The 11,907-nt window shown below is 43.4% G+C and overlaps 1 protein-coding gene across 1 annotated transcript; it reads right to left on the reverse strand.

Moving 5' to 3' along the window:
* Positions 1-259: 259 nt before the first annotated feature.
* Positions 260-9,287, reverse strand: LOC134489778 (vomeronasal type-2 receptor 26-like). Its single transcript, XM_063292642.1, has 4 exons — positions 9,018-9,287; positions 6,223-6,450; positions 1,895-2,021; positions 260-1,155 (listed from the first exon to the last, which is right to left on the reverse strand). The coding sequence occupies exons 1-4, from the start codon at positions 9,285-9,287 to the stop codon at positions 260-262; spliced, it is 1,521 nt and encodes a 506-aa protein (XP_063148712.1).
* Positions 9,288-11,907: the final 2,620 nt, after the last annotated feature.

Genomic DNA, 11,907 nt, shown 5'->3' on the forward strand with positions numbered 1-11,907 from the left:
GCTCCAATGTAATTGTGTCACAGCTTCCAGTTCCAATGTCATCTGGAGAAAATTATCTTACGCTAATCCAAAGCATTCAAATACTCAAAGGCAAATAGAAAAGAGGATTTCATAGTTATTCAAAGTGATGGTTTATTTCTATCATGAACTGAAAAAAACAGGAAGTGCTGTTTTCTTCTCAGTTATTTAAAGAAAAATTGATAGGTCAAAGGCTGTTAGAATGATTAATTGACAATTATAGAAAACCCACTTTTCTATGTTATTTTGACATCAAGTGTTCTTTTGTATTCAGATCTGGCCTTAGCAGGATGATGAAGCACTTGGGGATGAAGATGCAGCCAAGCAGGCCAGCACTGGAGGCCAAGATGGAGAAGACCTGCACAGCCACCATGTTCTTGCCCTTAGTGCTCAGGTAGGTGGGCACAAAGGAGACCCAGACACTGCAGAAGACCAGCATGCTGAAGGTGATCAGCTTGGCTTCGTTGAAGGCCCCAGGGAGGTTCCTGGCCAGGAAAGCCACTGTGAAGCAGACAGCAGCCAGGAAACCCATGTAGCAGCGAGCTCCATAAAACATGGCGACAGAGCCTTCGTTGCATTGCAGGATGATCTCTCCAGGCTGGGAGTGCAGGTCAGAGTCAGGGAATGGGGGAGAAGTGCCCAACCAGATGCTGCAGAGGACAACTTGGACACCAGAGCAAGAAAGGATGATGGAGTTAGCCAAGCTCTTCCCCAGCCATCTCTGCACTTTATTCCCTGGTTTTGTAGCCAAGAAAGCTAACACCACCGTGACCGTTTTGGCCAAGACAGAAGAGACAGCGAGTGAGAAAACAATGCTGAAGGCTGTTTGTCGGAGAAGGCAGGTGGGTCTCCTTGGCTGGCCAATGAAGAGGAAGGAGGTCAGGAAGGAAAGCAGGAGGGAGACGAGGAGGATATAGGAGAGATCCCGATTGTTGGCTTTGACAATTGGAGTTTCCTGGAATTTAATGAACACTCCCAAGACAAATCCTGTGGTGTTGGACAAGAACAAGGCAATGGAAGCCAGGATGATCCCCAACTGTTCTTGATAGGATAGGAAGGTTTTAATCTTGGAGATACAGTGATCTCGATTGGTGTTTGAATGTTGATCTTCTGGACATTTGCTGCATTTTTCTGAATCTGAAAAGTGGAAGAATAAGATCTCCTATAAACCCCGTATTTCACCTTGGATGAAATTGGAAATGGTATTTCCGACTCTGTTTGGAAGAAGTCAGTGTGCAGTCAGAAGGAGGACCTCAAGAGATGGGAACTCCCCTGCAATGTTCAAGAAGACACTGGGCTGCCATCTGTCGAAGATCCTTTAATTTGCCTTTCTGGAATGAGCAGGTGATTGGACTTATGGGCTCAATTGTCCTTCCGGGTCTGATTCTTCCAAAAGAGCATCAATTTCTCTGATAAAGTCAGGCAGTTGTTTGTTCAGGGGAGATTTAAAAAAAAATTGTTCAGCTTTTTCCTGGAGATGGAAACTTTTCTTTCTGTGGCTACCATAGGAAGCTTCCCTCTTTTCTTCACCCACCCATTCCTGGACAAGAAGAACCAATCGCTTCCCTTTCCTTACAGGAAGACATTGACCCCAGAAAATCTCTCTGATCAGAGAAATGAGCTAAATAGGAATTTGAAATATCAAAAGTGTGTGTATAAGATGAAGAGGAAGAGAAGCCATCTCCTTTCTAGTGTTGAAAAGCCAAGCATACCCTGCTTATCAATATCCCTGTATTATTAAATAACTCCCTTATTATTAAAAGAAAATATTTTTTTAAAGCCAAGCTAAAAATGCCTATCAAAACACCCTTTCATGACAAATGCCGGGGTCTATGGTCTTTCCAAAAGTCTGCCCCTTTTCTCAGGTGTCACCCACCTTCCATGGTGGAGATGGTTCCTTCTGGACAAGGCAGACAATCGTAGCAGCAGATAGGCTTCCCTTCCTGAGCAACCTTCATGAATCCAGGCTGACAGCTTTCCACACACCTGGAAGGAGGCAGGGGCTGAGCAGGGAGAGAAAGAACAATCAGAAAATGATTTATCAATTTATTTCCAGAAAGAGGGTGAAGGTGGAAGGGATTGGGGACCTCCAGTTCTAGATTTTGTTGTTGTTTATTTGTTTAGTTGCTTCCGATTCTTCGTGACTTCATGGACCAGCCCATGCCAGAGCTTCCTGTCGGTCGTCAACACCCCCAGCTCCCCCAGGGACGAGTCCGTCACCTCTAGAATATCATCCATCCACCTTGCCCTTGGTCGGCCCCTCTTCCTTTTGCCCTCCCCTCTCCCCAGCATCAGCACCTTCTCCAGGGTGTCCTGTCTTCTCATTATGTGGCCAAAGTATTTCATTTTTGCCTTTAATATCATTCCCTCAAGTGAGCAGTCTGGCTTTATTTCCTGGAGGATGGACTGGTTGGATCTTCTTGCAGTCCAAGGCACTCTCAGAATTTTCCTCCAACACCACAGTTCAAAAGCATCGATCTTCCTTCGCTCAGCCTTCCTTATGGTCCAGCTCTCGCAGCCATATGTTACCACGGGGAACACCATTGCTTTAACTATGCGGGCCTTTGTTGTCAGTGTGATGTCTCTGCTCTTAACTATTTTATCGAGATTTGTCATTGCTCTTCTCCCAAGGATTAAGCGTCTTCTGATTTCCTGACTGCAGTCAGCATCTGCAGTAATCTTTGCACCTAGGAATACAAAGTCTTTCACTGCTTCTACATTTTCTCCCTCTATTTGCCAGTTATCAAACAAGCTGGTTGCCATAATCTTGGTTTTTTTGAGGTTTAGCTGCAAACCAGCTTTTGCACTTTCTTCTTTCACCTTCATCATAAGGCTCCTCAGTTCCTCTTCACTTTCAGCCATCAAAGTGGTATCATCTGCATATCTGAGATTGTTAATGTTTCTTCCAGCGATTTTAACTCCAGCCTTGGATTCCTCAAGGCCAGCTTGTCGCATGATGTGTTCTGCATACAAGTTGAATAGGTAGGGTGAGAGTATACAGCCCTGCCGTACTCCTTTCCCAATCTTAAACCAGTCCGTTGTTCCGTGGTCTGTTCTTACTGTTGCTACTTGGTCGTTATACAGATTCTTCAGGAGGCAGACAAGATGACTTGGTATCCCCATACCACTAAGAACTTGCCACAGTTTGTTATGGTCCACACAGTTAAAGGCTTTAGAATAGTCAATAAAACAGAAATAGATGTTTTTCTGAAACTCCCTGGCTTTTTCCATTATCCAGCGGATATTGGCAATTTGGTCCCTAGTTCCTCTGCCTTTTCTAAACCCAGCTTGTACATCTGGCAATTCTTGCTCCATGAGTTGCTGAAGTCTACCTTGCAGGAAATGGAGCATTACCTTACTGGCATATGAAATGAGTGCCACTGTTCGATAGTTTGAACATTCTTTAGTGTTTCCCTTTTTTGGTATGGGGATATAAGTTGATTTTTTCCAATCTGATGGCCATTCTTGTGTTTTCCAAATTTGCTGGCATATAGCATGCATTACCTTGACAGCATCATCTTGCAAGATTTTGAACAGTTCAGCTGGGATGCCGTCATCTCCTGCTGCCTTGTGATTAGCAATGCTTCTTAAGGCCCACTCAACCTCACTCTTCAGGATGTCTGGCTCTAGCTCACTGACCACACCGTCAAAGCTATCCCCGATATTGTTATCCTTCCTATACAGGTCTTCTGTATATTCTTGCCACCTTTTCCTGATCTCTTCTTCTTCTGTTAGGTCCTTGCCATCTTTGTTTTTGATCATACCCATTTTGGCCTGGAATTTACCTCCGATGTTTCTAATTTTCTGGAAGAGGTCTCTTGTCCTTCCTATTCTATTGTCTTCTTCCACTTCCGCGCATTGCTTGTTTAAAAATAATTCCTTATCTCTTCTGGCTAACCTCTGGAATTTTGCATTTAATTGGGCATATCTCCCCCTGTCACTGTTGCCTTTTGCTTTCCTTCTTTCTTTGGCTACTTCTAGTGTCTCAGCAGACAGCCATTTTGCCTTCTTGGTTTTCTCTTTCTTTGGGATATATTTTGTTGCCACCTCCTGAACAATGTTGCGAACGTCTGTCCAGAGTTCTTCCGGGACCCTATCTACTAAGTCCAGTCCCTTAAATCAATTCTCCAGCTCCACTGCATATTCCTTAGGAATATTAGTGAGCTCATATCTAGCTATTCTGTGGGTCTTCCCTAATCTCTTTAGTCTGATCCTAAATTGTGCAAGAAGAAGTTCGTGATCGGAACTACAGTCAGCTCCAGGTCTTGTTTTTACCGACTGTATAGATGTCCCCCACCTTTGGCTGCAAAGGATGTAGTCAATCTGATTTCGGTGTTGTCTATCTGGTGAAGTCCATGTATAAAGCCGTCTCTTAGGTTGCTGGAAGAGGGTGTTTGTTATGCACATTGAGTTGTCTTGGCAAAATTCTATCAGCCTATGTCCTGCTTCGTTTTCTTCTCCCAGGCCATGCTTACCTGTAATTCCAGGTGTCATTTGACTGCCCACCTTAGCATTCCAGTCTCCTGTGATGAAAATAACATCTCTTTTAGGCGTGTTGTCCAGTAGGTGCTGCAGATCCTCATAGAACTGCTCTACTTCAGCTTCTTCAGCATCTGTGGTTGGGGCGTATATTTGGATCACTGTGATGTTAGATGGCTTGCCCTGAATTCGAATTGAGATCATTCTATCGTTTTTTGGATTGTATCCAAGCACTGCTTTAGCCACTTGACTATTAATTATGAAGGCTAATCCATTTCCTCTGTGGTCCTCTTTTCCACAGTTATAGATCTGGTGGTCATTTGGTGTGAAGTGGCCCATTCCAGTCCATTTCAATTCACCGATGCCCAAAATGTCTATCTTTAATCTTGACATCTCCCCAATAACCACATCCAATTTGCCTTGGCTCATAGAACTTACATTCCAGGTTCCAATGGTGTGTTGATCGTTAGAAAATCGGGTTCGCCGTTCACCACCAGCACCGTCGGCCGCTAGCCGTCCTTTCGGCTTTGAGCTAGCTGCGTCATCACACCTGGGGCTAGTTGAACTCATCCTCTGTTCCTCCCCAGTAGCATTTTGACCATCTTCTTACCTGGGGGTCTCATCTTCTGGTGGTATACCGAGATACCTCTGGTTGTACTGATCCATTGAGTTTTCACGGCAAGAATACTGGGGTGGGTTGCCATGACCTTCCCCAGGGATCGCATTTAGTCTGACCTCTCTGTCATGACCTTCCCATCTTGGGTGGCCCTTCATGGTTTAGCTCATGGCATCATTGAGGTGCTCAAGCTCCAGTACCACGACAAGGTAACGATCCTTTCCTGAAGGTTCTAGACTTAGGCTTTGCTGAATTACAGGAGACCATTAAATTATATGTCTGCAGTTTGCTTTCCTGTTTTTCTAATTTTTCAGCAGATTCTAAATCTACATACTAAATAGCTCTAGGGAAGTGTCTGGAAGCCCCCCACCCCACCCCAGGGTACCATCCTGCCATAAAAAAGCAAGTCACCAGCAGGAAGGGGCAGGCGTTTGAAATGGGCCAGGCCACATGGAGCCACCCTGCCATAAAGTGGCCGCTGCTAGGCCACCATGGCATGGTGCCAAAAGAAAAGCCCTCAGCAGCCCATTGATAGAAATCAGCAACAAGAAAGAGCAAATGCATGAACTGCGGCAAACCTGCTCTCATAAAATTAATTAATGACCTGTTAATCCAGCACCCTGGACAAAGGAAATTGTGATCGCGCGGTCAGGGCATTCAGACTGAGAGGTGGGAAATGGGGAAGGAAGCAAGGTGCCAGAGTCTTTGATGGGAGGGGGGATGAATGTGCTTATACTGCCACGTGTGGATTACTAAATTACTCAGATCTTAAACAGGCTTTGAGTCACTTGCCCAATAAAGACTCTTCCATATGCCTAAACGGTCTGTGTCCAGAGTGCTGATTCGTTGCGTTGAGAACCGGAGCCATGACAGGAAGAATGGTGGGTTCTTTGCTTTGGTGACAACAGTCATGTTGCTCCCATGGCTCAAATCTACCTCACTTTGCACAGGACTAATAACTTGAATAGTTAAAGGTATATTGGGCATCTGGCAAAAGGATATGTTGCCTCTCTTGGAGAACAGAGGTAACATTCAAAACCACTTCCTGTCCCAAGAGAGCAACGTCTTGGTAAGAGCTTTAAAAAGAGTGAAATAAAGACTTTCCCCACCTTGTTCAGCTCTTCCATCGCTGCAGTCGCGTTCCGGTGGATCCTCAACTTGAAATCCAGGGACCCCTGTCTTTCTAGAGTCCCAAACTTCACTCTGTCAAAGGACCTATGGCTGACAACCAGCCAGTTCACAATGTCCATGTCTGCTGCCAGGTCCCCATTCTCATCCAAAAAGACCCCTTCTATGGAATTATTGTAAAACTGAGGATTTTGAAGGAAGGGATGAAGCTGGAATGGAAGAGAAAATGTACATATTCAGACAGGACATCCCAACTTTTATGGCAATACTCTTTTATTTGTGTTGTGATGGGGACTGAATATTTTTCTCTATCTCCCCCATGTAAAACCAAGATTTCAGATTCATGTTCTTACTTTTCCCTGAGAAAATCTAGAGTGGTTTGAATCTTAGCACCAACTAATTTACTGATTAACTGTATATGGTGTGGACTAACACGGTGCGATATGAAAGAGAGAAAACTGGGCGGGGTTTCAGGGTTCGGTTACCGTACCCTACAATAAGAAAGGAGCACTCCTGGAATCACTGAGGTATCTTTTTCTTGACCTGGTCTACTTGGAAGAGCTGACATCCATCTTAAAAACCAGTCCAAGTGTTTCTCTGACCTTTACATTAAACAAGATTAAGGAGGTGGCATTTCATTTATTTATTTACTTATTTATATTTCGAATTTTGTCATCACCCATCTCACTCAAAGAGCTAATTATGATTATAATTATTTAATTCATATATTTATATTTGTAATTATGTAATTATAATTACTTAATTAGTTTTGGGTTGATTAATTATCATAATATAATTTATAGATTTTAAATTTATATCTTAAATCTCCTTCTATCTCTGGAGTGTATAATTCCCTGTATAATGGTGTGTTCCTTCCTTCACCTCTAAACATCTCTATTGCTCACTGCTGTGTTTGCTAAACCAACGGGAAATGTAGCAAAGGGCATCTGCGGAAGAATATCTTGCCCAAACCATGAAATCTTCCTGGGCCATTTCCTTGGTTAGTCAAGTCAAAGGACCAGTATATGAACGTCCACCCTATAAAGTGGGGAGTCCAGAGCTGGCAACGAACTGGGGTTTCAAGAAGCCAAGGATTACTGTGAGGGACCCAGGCAAAGATCATTGACAAGGAGGTTCAGAGAAGACTTCCTGTCCCATCAGTATTGGAGGATCCATCTAATACTGACCCTTGAGGGCCAGAATTGTGTGTGGAAGCAGCCCAACATGCAAGTAAAGGTGCTTCTTTTTCTCCCCCCTGGCCTCTCTTTCTCCAACTCGGAAAGATTATCTCTATTTCACTTAAAATAGCCAAGTAACTCCCTCTTAGCAGATGTGTGAGTGTGTAAATGTAATTTGTGTTGGGTGTGAATGCTACGTCATGTACATTTATCTTCCGCACTGCTGTGCCAGGAAGCTTCCAATATTCTGCTGTGCTGTCCTGTGCCAAGAGTCCCTCTTTAACTCTTTCCGCCTTTTCCTGCAGCTGAACACGGTGTAAAGTGATCACTCTTGAAAACTCCCCATGTCCTCTGAACTCCTTGCCTTTCTCTCCTTGAATTGAGTAGGGGGGTAAATCATTCAGGAAAATCAATTGAGCTGTATCTGATGCCTTTTAGTAAACCTCAAATGTTCTAAAAAAATTCACATAAACATGTAATTGCTTTATTATTTGACTGCCCACAATCACATTAGCCTCAGATATTAGTTTAAAAATTATACTGATTGGTTATTAATTATTCTCTTGGTTTTGATATTCTGCAAAAAATAAAAAAGCACGTTTCATAACCTAGAAAATTAGAATCCAATCAGAATTGGTGTTCTCTGGGCTCCCAGTTACAATAAACACCATAAAAGCATTTACAGAGACGGATAAAGTGGCAGCCGTTGTTGAAGAAAGCAAGTAATCTCAACTAACCGTCTTCCAAGCAGGAGTAGAGATTTGGACACACACTCACACTGCAGGGAGAAAACACAGCACTACATCTGCAGTGAGCCAAATAGATCAACCCTTGATACAGAAAAGTCCGTCTGCTTCATCTCCTACTTTCAAACTTAGCCAAGGTGCTGTAGGGGTTACAGCGTGGCTTAGACCTGGGGAGACCAAAGATTCATTCCTCCTCAAGGAAGCTCGCTGGGGAGTCTGTGCCAACTGCTTACTCTGTAGTCAGCTTATGTCTCCCTCAGGGTTGTTCTCTGAGAAACGGTGGAGGAACTACTACATGGAAGCCACCTTGAGCCTGGAGAAAAGATGAACTTGGAGGGCAAAATGTAAGAACCTAAACAAGAAGTATGTTGCGCTTAATCACACTGGAGGAATCTTGTCCTTTGCAACCAAACTGAAACCCACACACAACACGGTTCCATCTCTATAGAGCTTTATGGGTAAATAGACAACTCAGTAGGGGAAACAGTCTTTGCTCACCTTAAGTGCTTTTGCTCCAGTAGCAGATTCTGCTCTACCAATTTTGCTTCAAATGAAAGATGGCTCAATTCACAAACAAAGGAACCCCCCAACCTTGCCCACGAAAGATGGTTTCTTTCCTTCTTCCAGAGTTTTTTTCCACTTTCCATTCTTGCAGTGCAAGTCCTAACCTGGCCTCAACCTGCTTAGCTTCCCAGCCCAGAGAAAGTTGGCCATGTGCAGCCTCTTGTGGAGATCTTTCACCATTTGGTGTCTCCAGTCCAACTGAGACTTTAGAGCAAGGAAAGAGGAATCAAAGGGGTTGCTAGTCAAGGGGGAAAGGGTGGTTAAACAGTGAAGACAATAAAGAATTACCTGCCATGCCTTCAGCCTTGGGGTCTTCACGTTCTCACCATCTCTCATCCTTGTCCTTCTAGACCTGGATAAAGAGGCTGCATTTAAGGCCCGGGCCACAGCCCAGATTACTCTGTAAATGAAATAGCCGTCCAGAGACAGGATGCGATCGACCACCAGTTGGGGCACAGCCTCCAGCTTCTCCCTCTCTCTGCACCGTCTCCAGACTTTCACAGAAAAGGCATCTTTGGTGTATGAGCAGACAAATGATTTCTTTGCAAAATGTATCATGGAAGAGTAAAAATGCATAAATGCATCATAATTTGCCATTTTATTTGGCTTCAGAAGAAAACAGAAAATGCTATGGATGAACTGAATGGGAAACTCATTATTTATCAAATAAATGGTAAAGTCCCAGAGGACTGTGGTCATCAGGACTTTTCCTGTAACAGATCCCCCCAAATATTCAAATACTTTATGTATTAGTAATACCCCAAATTTGATTGACTTAGCCTCTGCACCATAAAGAAAGACGTTTACTTGTTTCCAATTTTTGTATGGTTCAGGATCTATCACCTCTCTCTCCTTAACTGTGGAAAAGGCTTGTGTTAAAACTGGACAAATGCCATTCTTGATCAGCATGGAAGTCAGTGTCCTCATGAACCTCTGCCCCTGGTCAGTGTCTGGAGCAATCAGACCAACCAAGGTCCACCTGAAATGGAGGAGCAGCTTGACCATCCCTGGGTACTGGACTCCTTCAGCAGGGAGCATCGGGTAGAAGAAAGGAAACTGAGTTTTATCACTCAGAATCTGGGAAACAAAACTGTAACTGATCTGAAAGGAGAGAAATAAGATGACATTTCAATTGATATCCATAATATCCAAAATTTCAGATAATAATTCTGTCCCTGATAGTTCCACTCCTTGCAGTGAAGGCTTCTCTGCACACCCTTTGCTTCATGCACTACTTCCCTTCCCCTTTGCTTTTTCAGTGGAGAATTTTCCTATCACCAGAACTCGAAGGTTCCCCATTCTGGATTGGGAGCTTGGTAGAAGGGGATATATCTGCTGGAACCCTTCCTTCCCATCGGATAACCTGTACCTTTATCATTGTATCTTCCAAGCTGCATAAAAAAGCTCTGTCCTTCACTTACAACACAGGAACTCTGATTGAAAGTTGCATAACAAAAAATTCCCAAAAAAGACACACCTGTGGGATTTTGTAGGTGCCCAACATGGTTGAAATCTGGATGGAGATGCCAGTCTCTTCTCCTTCGAGAACGGCCACTGTGTTTCTCTGCCTTCCACAGCTGTAGTTGGGAACATTAGCCTCTCCATCTGAAAGCAGGTCCAGCAGAGCATCTAAAGTCTTTCCTGCCCTGAAATAATCTTCATAAATGTTGTAACCCAGAGTGCTGTTGGGTAAGAGATGAGAATCCCGGTTGATCTCCTGGATGGCAAAAAGGAAGGACAGTCTTTTCCAGTATTCTGTTGCTGAAATCCTGCAAGTATAAATACATTAGAAGGTAATCAGTGTAAGGGGCATTTTATTTAGCCTGTTTTTAGAATAATACTTCTGATTCATTTAAGCCCAATGTTAAGTTAACAGATGATGAATTGAGGACCAAAAGTCTGTGTAGAATGTTGAGTCCTCAGAGGGACTATGTGATTTTGTACACTTCTGATTATCATGGCTGTGAGGCCCAGGGGGGCAGTATGGCTGCTGAACTGGACATCCGGTTATAAGGCTACTACTGCATCCCTTCAGTAGTTCCATCTATACTTGTGTGGCCTGTGTGTAAATATTTGACTTTCTCTTGTCATGTGCTCATCATACGCTACGTATATATATTTAAGCCCAAGAGTGTCTCTGAATGGAGTACAGGATTCCACCGTACACCCCCCAAAATTTGCATAAACATAATAAAATTAATTATTAATCTACATTAATACAAATATTAGCATATTATTATTATTAGACCGCAGTTGGAAGTTTGACCTATATTTCTCTCTTAAGTACAACATCATTAAAGCATAAATTTAGAAAGGTAACGTCCAACTTGTATGTAAATCATTATAGGTTTTGGGTATCTGGCATCAATTTATAATGGGAATAACAGAGATAGGGGGACTCTAAGACTAAATAAATTCTGATCTCAGATTCTTCCTATATTATCAGTGAATATTGGCAGAGAAAATTGATTGTGGAGGTTATCTCATTTTCAAGGTGGAAAAAAATATAGAATTCCTGCCTTTTTGTGTCCATGTTGATCCCTTTATGGGCCAAGGGGAAGGTGGAAGGGAGGACCTCTCCAAGGATGGAAGGGAGGAACTATCCAAGGATATGTGCTATCCAAGGGAAGTGGACGTTTATTCTTCAGAGCCAAGAAAAACAGAGGATGCCTACTTGACGATACATGATGAGTTTTGCACTCACCAGCTGCAGGGTGTAAAATCCAAACAGATGAAATAGGAAAGGAAGAGAGGAAAAGTGATAGATCAAAGGGACAATGTCTGGCAAGAGAGGAGGGCTGGAACTTTTAAAATCAGTCTGCCATGAAGTGGCTGAAATAAGGTTCAAAATATGGACTTACGTGAATAGTACAGTTGAAGGACTTGTGTTGAAGCTTAATGCTTGAAATGTGATCTTGGTTGCAGGGACTATCCCACCAATCGTAAACGCTCCTGGTTTGAAATGATTCTGTGGGTCCACCTCCTCCATCTTCCGAGGCAGGAGGCATTTGGCTCTGTGCATCCCACAGGTTCTCTGGGGCCAAAAAAGCAGCGCAAGGAGAAGTAACAGCAACATGATTTTTTGTGGCCCTCAGTGAGCCTCCTGTACTGTGCCTGCCTTTGGCCAAGAACAAGAACACAGCAGTACAAGCAGCACCGTGACTAGAGGTGGAAGAAA

Source organism: Candoia aspera, chromosome 2 (genome assembly GCF_035149785.1).
Source record: "Candoia aspera isolate rCanAsp1 chromosome 2, rCanAsp1.hap2, whole genome shotgun sequence".
NCBI lineage: Eukaryota > Metazoa > Chordata > Lepidosauria > Squamata > Boidae > Candoia > Candoia aspera.

Coding starts and splice junctions, on each gene's coding strand:
- LOC134489778 (XM_063292642.1), bottom strand. CDS start 9,287: ATGATACATTTTGCAAAGAAATCATTTGTCTGCTCATACACCAAAGAT. Junction 6,451..9,017: donor CAAGGCTGAAGGCATGGCAG/GTAATTCTTTAT, acceptor CTTCCATTCCAG/CTTCATCCCTTCCTTCAAAA. Junction 2,022..6,222: donor CGATGGAAGAGCTGAACAAG/GTGGGGAAAGTC, acceptor CTCCCTGCTCAG/CCCCTGCCTCCTTCCAGGTG.